The 24,821-nt window shown below is 39.8% G+C and overlaps 2 protein-coding genes across 2 annotated transcripts; both read right to left on the reverse strand.

The window, feature by feature from the left end:
- Positions 1-2,892: 2,892 nt before the first annotated feature.
- On the reverse strand, positions 2,893-5,665 carry has1 (hyaluronan synthase 1). Its single transcript, XM_010885006.1, has 4 exons — positions 4,973-5,665; positions 4,590-4,815; positions 3,700-3,832; positions 2,893-3,568 (listed from the first exon to the last, which is right to left on the reverse strand). Exons 1-4 carry the CDS (start codon positions 5,663-5,665, stop codon positions 2,893-2,895), a joined length of 1,728 nt encoding a protein of 575 aa, XP_010883308.1.
- Positions 5,666-15,629: 9,964 nt separating this feature from the next.
- Positions 15,630-17,680, reverse strand: LOC105019095 (trypsin-3-like). The gene is made up of 5 exons (XM_010885005.1): positions 17,617-17,680; positions 17,037-17,190; positions 16,466-16,728; positions 16,022-16,158; positions 15,630-15,779 (listed from the first exon to the last, which is right to left on the reverse strand). Exons 1-5 carry the CDS (start codon positions 17,660-17,662, stop codon positions 15,630-15,632), a joined length of 750 nt encoding a protein of 249 aa, XP_010883307.1. The 5' UTR covers positions 17,663-17,680.
- Positions 17,681-24,821: the final 7,141 nt, after the last annotated feature.

The following is a 24,821-nucleotide window of genomic DNA, read 5'->3' on the forward strand; positions in this document are numbered from 1 at the left end:
AATTTCAATGAGAACATCATTAAGTCTCAAGTCCGCTAGGAGTTGCTGCAATGAATCAGGACCATAATCACAAATTGGTTATCAAAAAAATGGGGAAAAAGTGGGGTAGAAGAAGAAAAGTGAATATTTTTATACTTTGGACAATTGTTTAAGGTGTGTTAATTAGAATGTTGTCAGTTAATGCTTGCTAAATGCAACCCTGCATTTAAAAGTTGGGACGCTTTGTCAAATGAAAGTACGTAATGCAATGAGGTGCAAATAATTTAAACCTTATATTCAATAGAAAATAGTACAAAGACAGCATATTAAATGTTGAAACTGAGAAATTTTATTGTTTTTTGAAAAATATATGTCCACTTTGATTTTGATGCCAGCATTTCAAAAAAGCTGGGACAGGAGCAACAAAAGACTGGAAAAATTATGTGATGTGAAGTGGAACATTTCACAACTAATGAGGGTTAAACGGCAACAGGTCAGTATCATGATTGGGTATAAAAAGAGCATCCCAAAAAGGATGAAACTTTCCGAAGTAAAGATGGGGAGGGGTTCACCACTCTGTGAAAGACTGCACAGGCAAATAGTGCAACAATTTAAGAACACTGCTCAGCGTAAAATTGCAAAAGGATTTGGGGTCTCATGTGATCATCTACAGTACATAAAATCATTAAAAGATTCTGAGAATGCAGAGACATTTCTGTACGGAAGGAGGCCGTGATCTTCGCGCCCTCAGATGGTACAGCATTAAAACCAGATACAATTCTGTGGTGGACATCACTGCATGGGCTCAGGAACACGTCCAAAAATCATTGTCTGTGAACACAGTATGTCGCTGCATCCACAAATGGAAGTTAAAACTTTAAAATGCAAAGAAGACACCATACATAAACAAAATCCATAATCGCCACCACCTTCTCTGGGCCCGAGCTCATTTAAGATGAACTGAGGCAAAGTGGAAAACTGTCCTGTGGTCTGATAAATAAAAAATATTTTATTTATTTGAAATTATTTTGGGGAATCATGCATGCTGCATCCTCCAGACTAAAGAGGAGAGGGACCATCTGGCTTCTTATCAGCACACAGTTCAAACACTAGCATGCTTGATAGTATGGGGGTGCATTAGTGTGCATGGCATGGCTGACTTGCACATCTGTGAAAGCACTATTAATGCTGAACAATATATGCAGGTTTGAGGCAACATATGCTGCCATCCAGTTTATATCTTTTTCAGGGAAGGCCTTGGTTATTTCAGCAAGACAATGCCAAATTTTGAACATATTACAACAGCATAGCTTAGTAGAAAGAGTCAGGGTGCTAAACTGGCCTGCCTGCAGTCCAGACCTGTCACCCATTCAAAACATTTGGCACATTATGAAATTAATTAAATATAATAAGAAATGATTTGCCCATCATTGCATTTTGTTTTTATTTGCATTGTATGCAGCGTCCCAACCTTTTTGAAAACAGGGTTGTGGAACAAACACTCCATCAGTCAAATTTAACCAATGAAAGGCAACTTGGCTTCCCATATTAGTTACTATGACCAATGTGGGCCATCCTACCACAACAACCTCTTATGGTTCAAATAATCTTGCGTTCCTCAATTGAGATGTCTCTTTGATGCCACATTCTCTTTTTCTTCGTTCCTGGTACTCAGTCACCATTGACTATAATGGTTACCTTATCTATCCATTGCAACTCTTACGGGAATCCATATAGATAGGATTGATTGTTGTGTCTAATGAAGCAACCACTTGAATAAATATAAATATTCCTAGATAATAATATGTTAGATTAAAATGATAATTTATAAATAAGTGTGGAGGCATTCTCATCCTTTCTGTTCTAATCAATAGTAGGCTACTATACCTACTCAGAAAAACAACTTTAATTCATTTTGCTCAAACACACATTCACATTTACAAATAACGGTAAAATAAATTACCCTATAAAGACACATTTTCATAAATAATCTATGTACTGTATGTGGTTATTAAACAGTTTCAGGTTTATACTCAACATGACAGCAGAACCCTATGTCTTACTATTTGGTATGACAAATAGTTTTGTCACAATTATTTAGACCGAAATAAATATTGTCACACTGAAACACCATTTGACCATGATCTGATATTTTTCTCAGCAACAAACAAATATATCATTATTGCTAGACTCCTGCTTATTAAAATGCAGTCCAGTTTCCAGTGCATTATTAAAATAAAATGTTTAAAAGCAAAGAGAAGTAACTTTGGTTGACTTTGTATTCTTTGTCGAAAGAACCTATCCATAAACACTTGAAGTGAGATATCGCATCATCTATGACAGTTTGGAAAACATTACAATCAAGATGTGCTCAAGAGAAAAATAAAAAAAATTTACATTAAAAGATTAAATGTAAATACAATCGTCTTGAGTCATTAAGCAGTCGGTATGAATCAGTAACATCTGATCAAGAGCCATTTAGTATAAATGATGAGTCATATCATAAGCTGATGAAACGTATCCTGAGACGTGGACTACAGCTCCCTTACAGCTCCAGTAATGTACAAAGCCAGATCAGTAGCATCGCATATTGTAGTTATTAACAACAGAATATGTACAACTATCTAGTTTCCTTTGCTTCAACAAAACATATTTCACATGTTTGATGCTATTCTGGATAAAGCCTCACATTTAGGTAAGTAGTCTCATAAATTATTTAATGCTGTATGAAAAAAAAAAATAGGTATCTTTATTGTTCTGTAGGTTTAGAAGCTGTAAAATGTTGATCTGTTCACAAACAGATACTGTACAAACATATAAAATAAATAAAAACAACCTTTAACCTTTAACAGTACAAAATACTAAAAATAAATACTAAATATCCTGTCTTTTTTTTTACACATAATACTGTTCTCATACGCTCACAGCATATCTTTGGGAGCGTTTCCTACACAGTCTCCGGAACCACACCCAGTAGAGGAAGATCATGATGAACCAGTAACATACGTATGCCACACAGCCATAGATTAGAAACCTACTCTCCAGTACCTTGACTGGAGTAAACCAGCCCTTCTGGCTCTCCTTGAAAATGGTGTAGCAGAACCCACCCAGCAAAAGGGTTGCCCACACTGAAAGAGGCAGCAGGGGGATGTAGTTCCCCACCATCTTGCGGCGCCCTGATGTGCCCCAGCTACTCTTGTTCATGGTGATGATGGCAAAGTACTTAGCGGGCAACAGGCTGGTCATGTACAGGGCTGAGTAGAGGGACATGAACACCATGACCATGTCACGGCGCAGGATGCAGGCATAGGCCGCCTTGACCAGACCAATGAGCTGAATGCAGCACAGGACCCAGAGGATGTCCCAGAGGGTGCCTGTCCAAAAAAGCTGGATGATGGTGGCAGTCACGAAGAAGGGGAAGACACCCGAGACAATGGACTCGTAGGTCATCCACAGGTGGTGTTTGTGCCACCACATTGCGTTGTAGAGCCACTCACGAAAATAGGACTTGGTCCATCGCGTCTGCTGGTTGAGCCAGCGGAGAAACTGGCCCGGTGTCTCTGTGTAGCACTTGGCGCGGGCCGTGTATCTGAAAGTAATGAATAATAACGTATTATGTCAAGCCATTGTGATCTAATTTTTGTCTTTTAGAACCAGGGTTTAGATTTGATGAAGTATGATAAGTATGACAGAGGTGTTGATTAAGAAAGGTATACTTACTTAGTGGCATAGCCCATGCTGAGCATACGGTTTGTGAGATGCCTGTCATCCCCAAATGTACAGTGAGTCCCCAGGAACTTCTGGTTATACCAGGACTCTAAGAACTGTTGGAGGAGGTCATTCCTGTACAGACCTAATTATGTAACAAAACCAAAACGATATTATAATAGTTTATACACATGAAAAATGTTATGTAAAATATTATGTTCCTGAATACCAATAGCATAGTTATGTTACACGACTGACAGTGATAAAATACAAAAGACTGAGATTATAACTTTTCATAGCCATGACAGGAGATTGAGGTTGTATCTTGTGTTTATTTTGGGCACAGGAAAAAAAGGTTACACAATACCTTTGGTTTACAGCAGTTGCAGGAATGTGAGTTTGTAACTCACGTTCATAGCACTTCATTTTGAGAGTTCCAAAAGGTCTATCTTTTCATGCCCATCAGACTGAATCAGTAACATTTCAACTATTTACTTACCCATACCCTAAAATCAACCCTAGCCAAAACCCTTGTTTTGAAACTATACGTAACCATACCAAGCAGTTGCTCATCAACAGATTTGTTGATAATATCAGCGTATAGAGCACAGGTGTCAAACCGGTTCCGTGGAGGGCCAGGTGTCTGCAGGTTTTGACTCTTACCTTGTAATTGATTGATTAATTAGGTCACTAATTGGTTAGTTTCTTCCCTCACCTGGTTGTTTAGGTCTGAACTGGGAACCAATTTATAGAAAAAACAAAAGCCTGCAGACACTCCGCCCTCCGTGGAACCGGTTTGAGACCACTGGTATAGAGCATCTTCAAATGGACTTCAGGACACTAAGGAAAGTGAGGTTATAGCTTGTGTTTATTGCAGTCATAGGAAAGTGGTATTTCCATACCAAGAGGGCCACTGATGCAGGAGACACAGTTGAAGAAGGACTGGCAGGACCTCTCAATGTTAAAAGCCATCCAGTAGCGCAGGCTGCTCATGAAGCTGATGTAGGACTCCTTTAAGTTGAGGATCATCACGTCTCCTCCCACCGCTCCATACTTCTGGTTGCTTTCTAAAACCTTACAAAGCTCCACTGTGGCAAGGGGGTCCAGCTTGGTGTCAGAGTCACATACCTAAAGTGGAGATGAGCCAAAGAGCAAGAAAGAAGGAGAGAAAGCAGAGAACAAAAAACGAATAAAGATACAGATACGGTGTGCTCTGGTTTATGGATGGTCTTTTTTTTCTCACAACCTCAAGAGTCTTACAAAGCTACATGAATCAAGGCCTCACCTGTATGTAATCCACTGACAATCCCAGTGCCTTAAACGCAGTGTACATCACCTCCCTTTTTCCACCCCACTTCTGCATGATGCACACACACCTCCGGCTGTTGATTAAATCCTCCACATCCCTCCTCTGAGGGTCTTCCCCCGGTCCATAACCAGCATCCCCGGCTGGGCCATTCACCTCACACATGTCTCCCTCCTGAGTCTGGATGGGATCCCACGCATGGTAGTTATTCCTCCACACGTAACAGCCAGGGTCCTGGTCCGCAAACACCTCCCTGAACATCTCCAGCATGTAGAGGTCATCGTCCGAATTCCCGTCCACAACCATGATGATCCGCAGCAGCTCCGGAGGGTACTTGAGAGCCCGAATGGAGTTGAGGCACTCGCGCAGGTACTCAGGGTCTTCCTGGTAGGCTGAGATTGTGAAGCCTATGGTCTTGGTGAAGGTGCAGGTCTTACTTTGGGTTCTCATGCGGCGGTGTTCCACATAGGCAAACAGGCTCTGGACGAGGACATGGAGCCCCAGTAAGAGCCCGTAGAAACCGAACGAGATGATGCCATACGGGGAAGAGACCAGCTGGATGCCCTGGATGTAGGCCCACACCATCACTCCCAGCACCACCAGGGCGAAGAGGAATGTCAGGATTGCGCGGACTATCAAGGCAACGCGCCTAAGCAATGGTTTGAAATCCATTTTCTTTCCTTAAATGATCTGTTGTCAATCAAAAAAGATTGCCATTTAAGATTTGAACAGGAACAAATTGCTCAGTTAAATTACTATTATATTTATAAGATTACAATAGCATTCATTTATTAAATAAAGTGAATGGAGTCATTTAATTACTCAAAACACAACTGAAAGTTAGGATTACAGCGCAACAGTAGACTATTGTTAATAAATTAAGTTTAGCCAATTAATCTTAAAAGTATTAAAAAATATTAGATTTACTTGGTTTTAGGCATAATGGTAGCTTGTTACAAGACTATAAAATATTGTTGGGTATAATTCTGTCAAAAAGTAGCAGATAAGATTAAACAAATACCAAAGACATCCTACCACAAACGTGGAGTTAGCATGAATATGAAAACACCAAATTATGTTTTTATTTGATCCATCAATTTTCAAAAGAAATCCTTAAATTACTTTATGACGTATACAATTTAGCGCAAAAAAAAAATACATACGACTTCAAATGGTTAAACGAAGAGGAATCCTACTTAGAATAAAAATGTGTATTCTTAACTTACACTGGTGCCAAATTAATCCACCTTTCTCTCCGTATCCTACTATCTCTCTCTCTCATAGCAAGTCGCGGGAGGGTGGATAACTTTATATCCTTGAGAAAAAGGCTTACCCAAGATGCTGCCTGATGAGAGTGCACAGCGGTCCAAAGCAAACCATCATGGGAATTACGCCCATAATACTGAGCCTGTGAGTCAGTGCATCCTCCATCTAAGTAGAAAGGGGGTCTCAAAGTATAAATCAACAGGGATACGTATCAATTAAATATTCAGTTTTGTAATATATCAACACTTTCAATTCGAGATCTGGGTAGGCTGTCAGGTATCCTATTGAGATAAATTGATCTAATATTACGTTACAGGGAAAACACACAATAATCCAGAATATTAATCTCATCTTCTTTTATCGTACCTATCTCTTTGTATGTACGTTGATCAATTTATTTTCAGTTCTGTAATAGGTCTAGTTGTAGTAATATTCAACTAGCATAGAATGAAATAGAAACAATTCACTTTATGCCATCAACCGATTGCAGGTGACAATAAGTTGCAAAAACATTGGTTTAGAATAAAATATGGTAAAATATGGTGATCAACGTGTTTTTAGCAAAAAGTGTTGGAAATATCGCTATCCTAATCTCCACCAAACATCTCTATTGGAGAATATTGCATCACTGCTACCTTGTATATGACCAGTAATATGTTTTAAAAGGGTCGCTATTTTTATTCATTTGTTAGGCATGTATAATCTGCTTAGAAGTTGAATATTGCCCTCTGGTGGAAGTCTGCATATTTTGTCTTATGTTGTGTATCTCAATGGTTACCCAATGCTAATAGCCACACAAGATCGATAACAAAGAAGGTAACTGTTAGGCCGAGCCAATTTCAAAGACGATGAAGGGATTCTACCATATGATATTCCTATAATCATTTTTCAAATCCATAGCCGCGGGGCGCTGAATTCCCCCGACGCACCCTCAGCACCCGCTGACGAGATTCTGAAATTAACTTTGTTTCAGTTCGCCACCTATGCGCACGCTTAATCCGTTCATCGATCGAAGAGACGAGCGTGAATTCGGCCGACTGGCATGCATCGTCCATCCCTGAGACAGTTTGACGCGCGCGTCGCCTGTCGGTTCGATATCGGTTCAATACTACCACATGCTCAACACTTATCAGCACCCCCAAATCAAACTTTTCATGAACAAAAGGTGGTGACTAACACCGAACAGCTTACTTAATGAATAAACACACTGATACTGATCAATAACAGGAATAAATGCAAAATGATATAGAAAACAAAAACATTTTCTATTTAATGATATGGAAGACTATATAATGTTTGCTATTTAAATGTATTTACTAGTACTGAGTGTTTAGGTTTATGTACATATATTTAGGAGTAGCAGCAGGTAATAAACAGTAGCAGTAGCAACCACAATATATGAGATTAGTGTGAGCAGCATTAATATACTGTCCATGTGTATTCATATTGTTGATTAACAAGTGCGTCTATGTATTTGTGTGAATGTGTGTGTACCTCTGAGTGAGTTTGTGTAGGCAGAGGGTAGTGTAGATGTGTACACCAATCAGCCATCACATTATGACCACTGACGGGTGAAGTGAATAACACTGATAATCTCGTTATCATGGCACCTGTCAGATATATTAGGCAGCAAGTGAACATTCTGACCTCAAAGTTGATGTGTTACTAGCAGGGAAAAGTGGAGAGCGTAAGGATCTGAGCGACTTTGACAAGGGCCAAATTGTGATGGCTAGACGATTGGGTCAGAGCATCTCCAAATCTGTTGTGTTTCTGGTCTGCAGTGGTGGGTACCTATCAAAAGTGGTCCAAGGAAGGAAGAGCGGTGAACCGGTGACAGGGTCATGGGCGGGCAGCCAAGGTTCATTGATGTATGTGGGGAGTGAAGGCTGGCCTGTGTGGTCCGATCCAACAGACAAGCTACTGTAGCTCAAATTGCTGAAAAAGTTAATTCAGGTACTGATAGAAAGGTGTCAAAACACAGCACATTTTGTTGCATATGGGGCGGCATAGCCACAGACCAGTCAGGGTGCCCATGCTGACCCCTGTCCACTGCCGAAAGCGCCTACAATGGGCGTGAGAACAAGACCACAGAGCAATGGAAGAAGGTGGCCTGTTCTGATGAATCACGTTTCCTTTTACATCACATGGATGGCCGGGTGTGTGTGCGTCACTTACATGGCACCAGGATGCACTATGGGAGGAAAGCAAGCCGGTGGAGGTAGTGTGATGCATTGGGCAATGTTCTGCTGGGAAACCGTGGGTCCTGCCATTCATGTGGATGTTACTTTGACACATACCACCTACTTGAGCATTACAGTTCTTGGACCCTTTCATGGCAACAGTAATACCTGATGGCATTGGCCTCTTTCAGAAGGATAAGGAGCCCTGCCACAAAACAAAGATTGTTCAGGAATGGTTTGAGGAACTCAACACCAAGTTCCAGGTGTTGACTTGGCCTCCAAATTCCCCAGATCTCATACCAATCGAGCATCTGTGGGATGTGTTGGACAAACAGGTCGGATCAATGGAGGTCCCACCTCGCAACTTATAGGACTTAAAGGATCTGCTGCTAACGTCTTGGTGCCAAATATCACAGCACACCTTCAAAGGTCTAGTGGAGGGGTCAAGGCTGTTTTGGTGGCAAAAGGGGGATCTACACAATATTAGGCAGGTGGTCTTAATGTTATGGCTGATTGGTGTATAATTAATACTTAAGGGGTCGTGCAAAAAGGAATACAAATGCAAGCAGTCATTTGATAATCATTTAGCAGCCTTGCTTAACAGTCATTTGGCTTGGGGGTAAAGACAGGATTCTGTCTATCACAAAGTTGAAGCATTTGTATCACTGTCTATAATCCCCAAACTCAACTCTGAACCTTGAAGACTGTTACATTTTTTCATCACAAACTTAGAACCAGGGACTGACTCATGTATGGGACACCAGGTGGGTGATATTAATTATGTGGTAGAACATAAAGCCAGCAGGGTCCATACCTTGAAGGGTAAGAGTTGAATACCCTTGATCTACGGCTGGGGTGGCTGGGTTCTTTTGTGGGACCTTCCCCTGATACTGCTTGGCGTGGAGATATTGGACCACACTGAGTAATGTTCTGTTAGGGTTTTTACTTTCACTTAAGCAAACTACCTTCAAATCACAGTGGTCATAAAATGTCAAATCTGTCTCCTAGTGGATAGGTGTACAGGTGTTCATGTACGGCCTGTTGACAGCGGGTAATTTATAAAAAACAATCACAAATGGTGTGTTAACATGCTGAGAGCCTGTTTGAGCTGGAAATATATTATACACACACATACAGTATATGTTAAAGGTTTCAAACTGACTGACTGACCCTTGTTAAATTGCGTAGTGGTTTGAGAAATGGTCTTGTGGACTATAGGTGCCGAGTTCATATCTCCTCGCAGGCGAAACGAAGTACGCATTGTGAATTATTCCATGTTGGTGAAAACTTCGCTGGCTGAAACTGTATATGGTTATATTGCGACTGTTTCTGGCATTGAAAAGTTCATCTTCAGTCTCGCTAGAAATTGCTCAATTCTTATGATTATTCCTATTACTGGCTAATAAGCTGTTAAAACGGCCGGTGGCAAAAGCTAACAGCTCATAGACGCTATTTCTGGTGGAGGTAAACTTAATAAGAAACGTTAATCAGTTTAACACAATGCTCAGTAGTGTTTAGCGACTGGTGAAATGCATAATGCCCATGGCGTTATGGTTAAAGACAGTGCCTGTCACGTGGAAGGCTCAATTTCAAATCTATTGTGAACAACAACATTTATTTATTTTATTTCCATGATTCTCTAATCGTTTCACTTGATGAAAAAGTTATCATCACCTTTCTTGATAGTTATTGTACAATGTCATTCACGAATGAAAGAAAAAAGTATGCCATGAAAGAAAAAAATACGTTCTTATGCCACGAAATGAAATAGCTTTGGCAGACTCGCTAGCAATTGTTCAATTCCTATGACTATTCCAGAAAGTTAGCAGATACTGGTAAAGCCTGTTACTGGCTAATAAGCTGTTTATACGGCCAGTGACAAAAGAGGATTTGTTCAAGATAGGGGCTATACTGACACGCATTGAACGTAGAGCTCTGTGGTGTAGTGGTTAGCGACACAGCCTTTCAAATGGGTGACCCTGTTTCGAATCTGAAGAGGGCAATACCTTCTGTTGTGGTCCGGCTGAGCCAGGCTTGCCTGGTTTCTTGTTCTTCTACTGCTGTAAAAGTGTCTCGGAATTTTTGCTTTATACACTGCTCAAAAAAGTTAAGGGAACACTTAAATCACAAATCAGGTCTCAAAGAATTAAATATATTAAAGGTCAAAATCTTTACTGTACATTGTGTAATTCGTTGAGAACAAAATGACATATCAACGGTCAGTGGAAACCAAAATCACCAACCGACTCAGGGCTGGATTCAAACTGACACCGAAAATCAAAGTGTACAATTGAAATCACAAGCTGTTCCAACTTGCGTGAATTTCATCACGGCAACTCATAATGTGACTCAGTAATGTGTATGGCCCCCACGTGCCTGTATGCACTCCCCACAGTGTCTGGGCATGCTCCTGATGAGATGGCAAATGGATTCAGGTCTGGGGAACGTGAGGTCCAGTCAGTGGCATCAATGCCTTTGTCATCCAGGAACTGCCTACACACTTTGGCCACATGAGGCCGGGCATTGTCCTGCATCAGGAGGAACCCAGGGTCCACTGCACCAGCGTAAGGTCTGACAATGGGTCTGAGGATTTCATCCCGCTTCCTAACAGCAGTCAGGGAACCGTTGGCTAGCATGTGGCGGTTTGTGCGACCCTCCAAGAACATGCCTCCCCAGACCATCACTGACCCACCACCAAACCAGTCATGCTGGATGATGTTGCAGGCAGCATAACGTTCACCACAGCGTCTCCAGATTCTTTCACGCTTGTCACATGTGCTCAGTGTGAACCTGCTCTCATCTGGGAAGAGAACATGGCGCCAATGGTGGACTTGCCAATTCTGTTGTTTTCTGGTGAATGCCAATCAAGCTGCATGGTGCTGGGCAGTGATCACAGGTCCCACTAGAGGGTGTCGGGCCCTCATGCCACCCTCATGGAGACTGTTTCTGACAGTTTTGTCCGAAACATGCACACCAGTAGCCCACTGGAGGTCATTTTGTAGGGCTCTGGCAGTGCTCCTCCTGATCTTCCGGTAATACTTTCTGATAAGAATACATGAACTACCATTAACGAATACAGTAGTTAACATGAACAAATGATGAACAAAGACATAAACAAACGGTTATTAATGATAACCCCTACTTTAATATTGACTTACAAATACATTAAGTAACAGTGTATTGTAATTTGATTATGTGGAGACAGAACATGAACTCATGTCGCTAGTTAGTGATTATCAATGTAGGATAATTAATCACTTTACTTAAGGGGCCACAAAAGAATTAACTAATGGTGAAGTATCAGTTATTGAGGGTTTATAGCTACCAATGTGTCATTAGTTAGTGATTGTTAAGGTAGAATAATTCATAACTTAAAGGGACACAAAATAATTACCTAATAGTGAGGCATCCTTTATTAATGCTTTATTCCAGCTCAATGGTTACTCAGTGGGCAAAAGGGTATGAACTAATGGTTTGGTGTTAGAATACTAGTGATAGCACATAATCCTCCCTTCAAGTATGACAGGAATAAGTGTGGGCTATAAAGACAATTTGTAAAACAACCACTCTGGAAACGTGGACATCATAAAGGAAGAGATGAGTAATGTATTTTTAGTAGAAGTGTAAACAGGCAAGTCACATTAATCAGTTAATCAAATTTAATTATCAAGCCCTTTTTATATCAGACATTTCACAAAGTTCTTATACAGCAGTAATGTTGTACTTATGTGTATAACACCTTCATGTTCAGCTAGTGTAGTAAAATCTGGTAAAAGGATTAGACAATTGCAAATAACCTTAATGTTAACACGAACATAATATGGCTGAGCAAGCTAGCGTAGTGTTAACCGAAACTAACAAACTTGACTGGAGCGAGCATACAGCTAACTGGAGCCAGCTAACAGGAACTAGCTAATCGCTAACCCTTACAGTGCAACAACTGCAAAGTTCCTAAACAATACAATTACAAAATTCTATTATATTAATCCTAGGGATATTGTCAGGAGTGTTGTTTTAAAATGTTCATACAGTACTGTAACAAATTCGTTTTTTTCAAAGGAAGGCAGCACCATCATGGCATTTTACATTCAACGTTTTCTGTCTAGCTCATAGATATAAAATTACTATGCTTTCCAACTCTCTACATACACTTTAACAGGCAAGTTTTGAAATGTCCAGTGTACTTTTGTACATTACCGACCTGGAAAACAGGATAAATTATGAGAATTAATACATGGCCTTCAAGAGTTACTAGAATGCGCAGGTGTTTGTTTGGATCAAATTCAGTCCCAACGCAAAGCGGCCACGTCTCTCTGCCCCCTACTGGCCAACCCTAGTAAGTGTCCTTTAATATATGTAATGCATCCCCATTTCAAACAATACAAAACCCTAAATGCGACCATACATTTTGTGCGCGTCACACCTATTTGAAGACGCAAGTAGCCTGCCTATCTTAGTAATAATGGTGGCCGCACTGTAATCATATTAAAAAATGTAATTATCTAGTTAATAATGTATAGTACTTAACCTATTCATGCAAACAACTAGCTACATGAATGCATGTCCTGCATCAGCATCAAACAATTACAGTACAAACTGTGTGTTCCTGCAAATAACGACATGAATCTATGTCCTGTGCCAACATGAACAAATTACACTACACACTGTTAGTTAATGCATTTGTAAATCATTAATAAATTAAGGGTTATCATTATTAACTGTTTGTTCATGTCATTGTTCATCATTTCGTCATGTTAACTACTGTATTCGTTAATGGTAGTTCATGTACCCTTATCGGAAAGTGTTACCGTTCTCATACAAAGGAGCAGCGACTGGTCCTGCTGCTGGGTTGATGCCCAGTCCAGCTCTCCTCCTGTAACGCTTTTGCTTCCTAATTGGACAGACTGATTTCCCTGAAGTTTAATTGACTTGGTGTTATACTGTGATGATTACGTGTTCCCTTAATTTCTTTGAGCAGTGTAATTTATTTTGAATGTACTTAATTTATGATAACATGCCAAAATGCTAATGAAATTAGACATAGTATTATGATGTTAATCAAAACAAAAATACCATTTTCGTTTTAATTGTGTTTTTTCCATGGTCACTGACTTTTTGAGTTTAACTGGTTCAATATGAATGAACACAGAAGACAGCTTTCAATTCTGCTTTATTGAGTTCACTCATTCTCATTTCAAAGTGGCTAGCTCTTGATGGACATGTATATCTTTTGACAGGATTGCTGAAGGCCCACACCCATTGCCACTAGAGTGGTTATGAATGAATCCACAGGCCTCAGGTCAGACCCAAATAGTATGCTTCAGGCCACAGGGCCAACAGAGTCCTTAGCCGGGTCATTATGATGTAATGGAGAAGGGTGTGGTTGTTGGTGTATTTTGGATGGCGGACAGATTGGGAAAATCTTGGTATTCAACCATATTGTGAGAATTTTCCCACACTAAGATCATAAATGAAATGCAATGAGTATAATTTGTCAATCTCTGCCAGACATCTTTTGGTCTTTGGGGAAACTCCTAATCATGTTTTTTGATAATCGAGCAAGCCTATACAGATTTCTTCGAAATTTGAACTATAATTATTTATTATTTAATTACAATATGAGCTAAATAGTTTCCTTCCAATTATGTTTTTTAATGTCATGAAGTACATTGAAATGACACTTTTCTGTGTAGGAATGGTTTGAGAATAACCCTACACATGAATGGTTTGGGCATATACCGGACATTCAAATGATTCAACTCTTGAGTGTTAGACCAGTGATTGGCTGCCTCATCTAACTATAGAATGCAGATTTTCCAGCTCATCCTACTCAGGAGTATTACATCACAGTCTAGGGATTTTTTTTTTTTGTGAAACAACATTCAATGTTTTTTGTTAGTTTAGAACAGAACATTAACTTATTGAAGCCTTATTTTCACTGGAAAGTTCTTTTAAAATGACAAAACACTGTAAAGCCAGCAGAGGGAGACAAGTTGTAACTTTTTATATTTTTTCTACCTCTCACTGATAACAACAAATTCAGACTATACAAAGTCATTCAAAGTCATCCCCATAATGTCATTAAACAAAGACAGCTCACATGATAAATCATTCAATAAACAGAAATGCTTCATTTATATTGTCAGTTTAGTAAAGTAAAGTAAAAAGTAAAGAGCCTGTGGAATGTCATTTTATCATTTTTGGAGCATGCCGCTACTTTCCAGCCAATCCCGTTCCAGCCAATCGCCTTCAGCGAGGCAGGCTTTCCTCCTTGGCTTATTTTACCTGGATTATATTATATATAGCATAACTATGCCGTAAGGGGTGAAGTTTGCTTACTGTAAGAAACTCTAATGGCAGCTAGAGACCAGGACGACAGTTCCTCCCTTGTCTACTGCAGCATACACTACAAAAATAGCAAAGAAGGCTTAGACCAACTCTCTGTAGCTAGCTACCAGAAACCCTAAGCTAACATTAGCAAAGCTAAGAAGAACGTTGTTGAACTCTGAGTTAGTGCTTTTTTTGGAACAGTTAATTCCATTTTTCATATTTTTATTCGGAACGTGATTCTCTATCGGGCATTGGTGCAGAATCCCTTTCTGACGGATGAGTAATTGCAAAATGCTGTAATTGCCACCATGCAACCAAAACTAGCAGCATAGAAATGGAAGGACAAATCTAAAAGAGAACGTCTAAATATGTGTAGCAGTTCAGTAATGGCTGATTGGGACTGAGTAGGTTATGAATTGAAAAGATGTGGCATAATTAATTACCTGTGTTGAAAACAAAGGGATTTGAATGTGGCCTAATTAAGAATTAAAGCATTAAACAATAAAATCTTTATGACTTGTTTTTTGGACAGTCATTTAATTACTATTAATACATTTATTGGCCTGTGGTTTGGGTCCTGAATGTTAAATTCTGTCCCAGGCCCTGTCATTCCTGTCAGCGTCCCTGTCACCAGACACCCTTGTCTGTTGCTGCATGTGTTTATTAATACCATCCCACCTGCAGTAAAGTGACCTAAAAAAACAAGGAAATCGATTTTTGGAGTTGGACATGGAAGCCCAGGCCTAACAACATCATGATCACCTCTAGAAAAAGAAATCACAATATCTTTGATCTGTTCCAAATGTATTTATTTGAATTATAACACACATTTCTTGTGCTTAAGATCCTGGATTGGATCTTTAACTGGAGGCCATGGTGTTTCGGATCCATGAGATATAGTTGCATACTTTAGTATAGACACCAGGCTTGTTCCTGAGGGCACAGCCATGACCCCAGGACACAACACCCTGCAGCTCCCCACCACACACCAGAGGGCCACCAGAGTCCCCCTGAGAGGTTGGAGAGATAGGAAGAGAAAGAGAGAGGGAGAATGTAAGAGAGTGATTGCACGATTGCACGGTGGTGCAAGTGTTAAAGGAAGATAACAACCAGACAGACGGGTAGGGACGGAGGAACATGGAGAGATACTGGAAATAGATAATCAGCTACAGTGTTGTTTCATCATGGTGCAAACTATGAAATCAAGAAAATAAATGATGACGAAAATCCCCTCAGGTCTATTGGCTTTTACCTGGCAGGAGTCCTTGCCCCCCTCCATGAAGCCAGCACAAATCATGTTTTCAGTCATCTGGAAGAAATAGGCTTCCAGACAGGTGTTATCACTCAGGAGGGGGATGTCAACACACTGTAATGTGTCAGGGTACCTTGCTGGAAGAGCAAAACAATAGACGAGACGCACATGTAACAAGGCATTAAGAATCAGAAAAGGTACAGATCACTTGGGATTTTTCTAAAAGACTGGACCTGTCCAAACTCACTAAGTCACTGTTATCTACAGCTGTTAGCCATTCAAAAGCAGCATATCTTATCTGGTGCTGTACACACTGTGAGTGGGTCTTCTGGGTGCAGCTGTTTTACACACCCACACAAACACGTACTCACCCATGGAGTCATATCAATATACATGCAAACATGTGCACACTAACCCACGGATATACACACACATCCCACTCACAGCCTTGGTTGCTGGCGCGGAGGTTTCCCCAGCCGGAGACTTGGCACATGGTCCCGGTAGTTCCGCACTTCACGGGGAGAACCACAGGGCGCACATAGCCGTTCAAGGTGGCCGGCTGGCTCAGCTTGATCAGCGCAATGTCATTGTCCTGGGTACCAGAGTTGTAGTCTGGGTGGCGGATAAACTGGGCAGACATGATCTGCTGCTCCGTGCTTTCAGGCTCCTTGATGTTGTGCTCCCCCAGGCGTACCTGCAACGGAGACCTGGAAGGTACAGATGATCCAGTAGTAGTTGGAAGAGATGGTACTGCACAAGGAAACATGGTCACATTTCTAATTGACCCAACCAATAAAAATAACATTACAAAGAGCAGAAAAGACCATGTCAAATGTTTGTTTTTTTATCAATACACTGCCTTCTTCCCTGGCCACAGGCTAGTTTTCTTTTACCAAAACTAACATTAAAGAAAATAGTGTATGTTTTCATATATGGATTTTATTGCACCAGAAGATAAAATCATAACATTAAAGTGGAAGAAATGTAACACGGGAAATCTGCAGTCAGCACTTACGATGTGTAGCAGTGGGCAGCAGAGAGGACCCATTCACTAGACAGTAGGATCCCTCCACAGAAGTGGTAGTCTGTGTAGAGAGAAACCTGGTAGGGCACAGAGTTTTTCCGGCACTCATATCCACCTACGATCTTCTCATTCCCCTCTTGGGCAACTAAAGTGTAGAAGTAAATAAAATGAACAGAAGCTTTGAATGACATCTTAGGATTTTCATGACAATTCAGTGATAACATCCATTTTGGTGTGTTGTATTTTGAAACAAAATAAATATCTGTAATATTAATTGTAATTTATTATGGGTGTGTATCTTTTAATAAAAAGAATCATGAGATAACATTAACAGAACTACCTCTTGTTACTTTATGATTTGTTATTCTTTTACTTCTGACACTGATTTTGGTACTTCACTGAAGAAGGGGTACATACTAATATAAAGTTGAGTGGTTGTACCACCTATCTATCTTAAAATGAATGAACTAACTGTAAGTTGCATGTGATTAGAAAATGTGCTAAATTATTAAAATGTACTTGTAAATGTTCTCTGAACTAATTTTGACATGAGGTGATGAGTCAAAATTACCTGCCCCTCCAAACAGTGTCAGAAGAATGAAAAGTTTCATGTTCATGTTTCAGTCTGTTTTTGCTGACAGGATCGTTTTGTCTCAACTCCCTATTTAACTCTTCTTATCTCACCTATTTCAAGGACCTTCTTTATCTCAATTTGGAGCTAAACGTCTACCAATGACATTATCCCACGGTTAATGGGAGTCACCAATAATAACATAGACAAATCATGCCTGCATGTAATTATATGTTGCTGTAACAACATGACTGATGCATGAGAATATTATAGATGTAGTAATAACTACATTTAGAGAAAGGTACTGACTAACAATGGGTCAGTTGCCTGTACAGTCCAAACAGTTTAATGCTTCTACTTTCAATTTTATGATTATATTGTTCCAAGCAAGCAAACGAATAGTTTGTAATTGTATATACAGAAACTGTCCTGAAAGTTCTCCAGAAATGGACAATACATCTAGTTGTAAGAATTATCACCTAAGATGTGTTTGTTTTTTCGATCAAACCTTCAAAAAAATTGTTTTACTGTGTTCTAGTTTTTTGTACTATTAAAAGGTTTTCACAGATATTTTTCCAGTGGTACAATTGATGTTGAATATGAACATGCCATATATGAGAATGTTCAGCCAGAGTGGTAGACATGTACTTACACTAACAAACTGCAGTGTAAAATATGCCCCAGTTTACACTTAAACCCATGTAAAAACTGCCCCAGTGTACACTTTAAACAAATGGTAAAACTGCCCCAGTGTACACTTTAAACAAATGTAAAAGCTGCCCCAGTGTACACTTTAAACTAATGTAAAAACTGCCCCAGAGTACACTTGAAACCAATGTAAAAACTGCCCCAATGTACACTTTAAACCAATGTAAAAGATGCCCCAGTGTACACTTAAACCAATGTAAAAACTGCCCCTGTGTACACTTTAAACCAATGTAAAAGCTGCCCCAGTGTACACTTTAAACTAATGTAAAAACTATGAATGGTTACACTATTTTAAAAGTGTTCAAAGGTTAATTCTGAAAAATCATATCCTTATTCACATGATTTGTTGGACAGTTGTTAATATATTTTTTTTCATTGTAATGTTTAGAATTCTTTGGTTATATACTGTAGAGATCTGCCAGGTCATTTAACATCCCTTTATTTCTTCATATGAACGGTAATATATTTGCTGAGTTAAACACTTTAGGAACATAAGAGGTAAATGTCTGGTACTGCTGTGTGCCAATATGTTTATCAGCACAAGCAGGAAAACATTCAAATGTAAGGGTGCATGTAGTTTAACCCTGTAATTATATGCACTTAAGGTTTAAATATAACGCATTCCCATCCAGTAACGGCAAGTTATTCCCTTCATTTACTGTTTGTCACATGCCTCAAGCCTAGTGGAATAATGCCTCATACATCATACATACATCATACCTCCTATCTCTGGCTAATTTGACAAAAATATTTAGTTTAAAGAAAACTAAACTAAAATGGTATGTTGTGGGGCTTAACATTTGGGTCTAGCCCAGCAACTTTCACCAGCATCAACAAACAAAAACCACAGTGAGTGCAAGAAGTGGGCTGTCCCGTATTATTCTGACATCAAATGTGAAAATGTTCATAAGAAATCATATTTAGTCCCCTAACATGGAAGTGATCATAGTTGTGGGCACACATCACCATGTGTCATCCAGATGTTTCCTTTCTTATGACTCTAACAGAGCTCACCAGATGGTCAGCAGGCAAGAAAAATCATGTAGCACGAAATACAAATGTCACTGTCCTCTGTTATGTAAACCAAGGTGGCTACTGGCTATGAAACTTGACCTATGCCGCTGCTCACGATTATGACAGACGTTCACTCAAAAGCTGTTGTTTCTTCTCATCTTCAACATCCAGTTATCTACGTCCTTCCCTTCCATACTTTTTTCCAGATGCCCTGATAAAGAGTGAGACCGTGACACAGTCCTCTGCCACAGATCTGTGTGGCACATGACTCGGTCATCTTGTTTACTGCAAGTCTGTGCTAAGTTTGATCCTTCGGCAGCCCTTAGGTCTGCCCAGGGGGGATGGCAATGTGGTTATATGCAAGAAACATGCGAGGAAGTGGTTTTGGGTTGTTTGCTTTAGCGTTTTCTTCCTATTTGCGGTAAACTTGGACAAAAAACATAGCACTAGTTTGTGCAGTTTGGGGATGGGATAAGGTTGGCACCAAATGTAATTTAAAACCAAAATTCCCAAACTCTACACACCCAGAAAACAACGGCCTCTTTTCCAGTCAGTACCGCAACTATATCAACAAATGATGGAGGTTTATAAATCCAGGATTCCCACTGTGTGTTTTCTCTCAGTTTTCAAGACAAGAAAACTGGAATTTTAAGAGCACTCCAGTTAACATTGTTCCCTTAAGAAACTGATTTGGTGGGATGTATAAAAGCACTGAGCCCACAATGTTTTTCCCTCAAGAGGTACGAAAAACACAGGGTGGATTGCAACACGGCTGTAAGCTATGTCATTCATTTTTACTACCCCAGGGTTAGGCAGTAACAGTGCATTTAGCCTGGCCCTGTTTTGTTGATACCACACCCTCTCACTACAGTTGTAATGAAGAATTAAAACCTCAGCCCCGGTCCCACATCCCTGCCCCAAAACCTTTCTAACCCCTCTCAACCTTCCCCCTAAAAAAATTAAATTCCCTTCAAACTTCCACTGGTGGTTTTATACACCCAAAGTGGGATTTAGGCAGCCTGGCCTAATTACAAGTTAGGTTGGCGAATCAAGACGTTTGGCAGAACTTGGACTGTGAAAGCTTGCCTCAAACTATAGCTTATGGATAGCTATTAATATCCACTCCAGACACTGGTGTTTTAAGGAGTCTTGCTATGAAGCTAGCCAGTATTACTAAAAAATAATTAATTACAATAATACTTTAAAAAAATCACTAGAGATCAATTTATATTCTATAACGTACAAACAAACTGCAGTATTTAATTCTGTTTGGACATTAGTATAAAGAAAAAACAAATCTACCAGAAGTGTTGCATATGGAATAGCTCAAGATAGCATTCTTTGAAGCAGACAAATCAGAACAGAATCACTGCCTTATTGCTTATATCCTGGTTTTAGATATTTTTCCTGTGGCAAAATGTATCAACAGTTAATATTTAAGCAAGATTGATCAAATGTAATTATATGAGAGTCCTCCTACATACAGAAAATTGTGAGAGGGAACATTCAAACAAAATTACATTTCGCAATCGCTAACGGACCAAAATAAGTTCTATGAACAATATACACAAAAGCATTTTGCCAGGTCCCAGAAGGACTATTTACCTGTTTCTAAGCAAATGTTGGTATAATTCAACATTTTGTGCAATACCCAAGACACAACTCTCTTTGCAAAGCAGAGAGGAAGAATGTAAGGAGGTGGATAAGGGAGAGGAAGAGGAAGAAGAACAATGATCTCTAATGACATCCATGACACTGTACATTAGGCAATGTTCTTGTATATGGTATGACAATGAGGGACATGGGGCTAAGAGTAGTTTATCTGAGCTGTTGAATCAATTATCTGGACTTGAAGTAAAGAAAATAGGTTACTTACTCTAAACTTTTCCGTGCTAACCACTATGTATTTTTTTCCTCTCTAAATCTGACTGTGTTAGCACAGGACAAACAGGACAATACAGGAAAACTACATAAACATGAGGCTAGTATTCAATTTCACTGGTGTATTATGATCTAAGAGACTATTTTGGAAAAACTGCCACTTTATCTCTGCCCTTTTGCAATACAGCCAGAAATGAAATATCATCTATATCTTCACACTCCAGCTTATTAATAGTGGTTCCTAAAATCAGAATAACATTTGAGAAAGCTGTTTTACTTATTTAGCCCTGTGGCATTGGAATTTGTTCCAGACTAGTTTCAAACTCCAAGAGTTTCAACTGAGATTTGTCACAGGCATTAAATGCATGTAAAGTGAGTATGGGCAGGCACCAACCCTTTTCAAAATATTCACCTTACAGCCTGAAAAGTAAACACATAAAATCTGACTTTTTCCTGCTTAATTTACACATAGTAACTAACTCACAATATCCAAGTGAAGACAACAAAAGTCTGAAAATAATTAAGATTGTAATTGTAAAATACTGTATTTGGATAAAGTCTGGCATGGCTGAGCTGGTAGACGCATATTGCAAATTTACAAACTACTTCACAAAAGCCTAACACCTCAATGAAGCACAGTTTTGACAGCATCATGCTCCTGGAATGTTTTGCTTCTTGTCAGGGCCTGTAAAGATTGTCAAGATAGAGGGAAAAATTGATGCAGCAAAGTACCGAAAAATCCTGGAATAAAACAATGATCCCAAACATACAACCAAAGACAATCCCTAAGTAGCTTAAAAAGAAGGTAAATGTCCTGAAGTACCCAGTTAAAGCGCAGACCTAAATCCAATTAAGAGTATCTGGAAAGAGTTGAAAATTGCTGTTTACCTAAGGTCCCGATCTGAATTGATGAAGCTTAAACTATTTTGCTAAGAAATTGCTGTGTCCAGATACGCAAAACTTGTTGAGAATTATCCAAATAGACATGTGGCTGTAATTGCTGCCTAAGATGCCTCTACTATATTAATTGACAAGGGTGAACACTTACAGTGGGGAGAACAAGTATTTGATACTCCACCGATTTTGCAGGTTTTTCCACTTACAAAGCATGTAGATGTCTGTAATTTTTATCATAGGTACTCTTCAACTGTGTGTGACGGAATCTAATCAAAAATCCAGAAAATCACATTGTATGATTTATAAGTAATTAATTTGCATTTTATTGCATGACATAAGAAATTGATACATCAGAAAACCAGAACTTAATATTTGGTACAGAAACCTTTGTTTGCAATTACAGAGATCATACTTTCCTGTAGTTCTTGACCGGGTTTGCACACACTGCAGCAGGGATTTTGGCCCACTCCTCCATACAGACCATTTCCAGATTCTTCAGATTTCGGGGCTGTCGCTGGGCAATACGGACTTTCAGCTCCCTCCAAAGATTTTCTATTGGGTTCAGGTCTAGAGACTGGCTAGGCCACTCCAGGACCTTGAGATGCTTCTTACGGAGCCACTCCTTAGTTGTCCTGGCTGTGTGTTTCAGGTCGTTGTCATGCTGGAAGACCCAGCCACAACCTATCTTCAATGCTTTACTGAGGGAAGGAGGTTGTTGGCCAAGATCTTGCGATACATGGCCCCATCCATCCTCCTCTCAATATGATGCAGTCGTCCTGTCCCCTTTGCAGAAAAGCATCCCCAAAGAATGATGTTTCCACCTCCATGCTTCACGGTTGGGATGGTGTTCTTGGGGTTGTACTCATCCTTCTTCTTCCTCCAAACACGTCGAGTGGAGTTTAGACCAAAAAGCTCTATTTGTGTCTCATCAGACCACATGACCTTCTCCCATTCCTCCTCTGGATCATCCAGATGGTCATTGGCAAACTTCAGACGGGCCTGGACATGCACTGGCTTGAGCAGGGGGGCCTGGCTTTCGCTGCAGAATTTTAATCCATGACGGCGTAGTGTGTTACTAATGGTTTTCTTTGAGACTGTGGTCCCAGCTCTCTTCAGGTCATTGACCAGGGCCTGCCGTGTAGTTCTGGGCTGATCCCTCACCTTCCTCATGATCATTGATGGCCCACGAGGTGAGATCTTGCATGGAGCCCAAGACTGAGGGAGATTGACCGTTATCTTGAACTTCTTCCATTTTCTAATAATTGCGCCAACAGTTGTTGCCTTCACACCAAGCTGCTTGCCTATTGTCCTGTAGCCCATCCCAGCCTTGTGCAGGTCTACAATTTTATCCCTGATGTCCTTACACAGCTCTCTGGTCTTGGCCATTGTGGAGAGGATGGAGTCTGTTTGATTAAGTGTGTGGACAAGTGTCTTTAATACAGGTAACCAGTTCAAACAGGTGCAGTTAATACAGGTAATGAGTGGAGAACAGGCGGGCGTCTTAAAGAAAAACTAACAGGTCTGTGAGAGCCGGAATTCTTACTGGTTGGTAGGTGATCAAATACTTATGTCATGCAATAAAATGCTAATTAATTATTTAAAAATCATACAATGTGATTTTCTGGATTGTTGTTTTATATTCCGTCTCTCACAGTTGAAGTGTACCTGTGATATAAATTACAGACCTCTACATGCTTTGTAAGTAGGAAAACCAGCAAAATCGGCAGGGTGTCAAATACTTGTTCTCTCAACTGTATGCAATAAATTATTTTCTGTTTTATATTTGTAACAAACAGAACAATTAGTAGATTATATTTTTCACTTTTGGATGCTTTTGTGCTGTGTGCAACAACCCCTAATTTTACTTCTTTGTTTTTTTAAATGCTAATAAAACCAGAATGCAATGATGTGTGAATCTTTTATCTCTATATTTAGTTGTAAATTGCACAAAGACAACATAACAAATGTTGAAACTGAGATTATTATTTTTCAAATAATTAGAAAATGCACACTAAAATTAATGGATTGAAATATGTGTTGTCCTATTGAATATTAATGTTTTAAAATGAATATATATTGTCCTTGTACATTTTTAAGCAAGAATATTATTCTAGCTCTTCTTAGATGTGACACATTTAAATATTGTTTGCTTTATTTAAATATATCTACAGTGAGGGAAAAAGTATTTGATCCCCTGCTCATTTTGTACGTTTGCCCACTGACAAAGAAATGATCAGTCTATCATTTTAATGGTAGGTGTATTTGAACAGTGAGAGACAGAATAACAACAAACAAAACCAGAATCAAATATTTTTTTCAGATTGTTTTTCAATTGAATTGTTCACGTTATAGGTCAGGTCTCCCGGGAGATACTGTGGGAGGAGCTGTGGGACTATGGGGTGAGGAGGTCCCTTTTGAGGGCTATCCAATCCCTGTACGTCCAAAGTGAGAGCTGTGTTCGGGTTCTCGGTAGTAAGTTGGACTCGTTCAAGGTGGGGGTTGGCCTCCGCCAGGGTTGTGCTTTGTCACCAATCCTGTTTGTAACTTCTATGGACAGGATATCGAGGCGTAGTCGGGGTGGGGAGGGGTTGCAGTTTGGTGGGCTGGGGATCTCATCACTGCTTTTTGCGGATGATGTGGTCCTGATGGCATCATCGGTCTGTGACCTTCAGCACTCACTGGACCGGTTCGCGGCCGAGTGCAAA

Source organism: Esox lucius, chromosome 20 (genome assembly GCF_011004845.1).
Source record: "Esox lucius isolate fEsoLuc1 chromosome 20, fEsoLuc1.pri, whole genome shotgun sequence".
Lineage (NCBI taxonomy): Eukaryota > Metazoa > Chordata > Actinopteri > Esociformes > Esocidae > Esox > Esox lucius.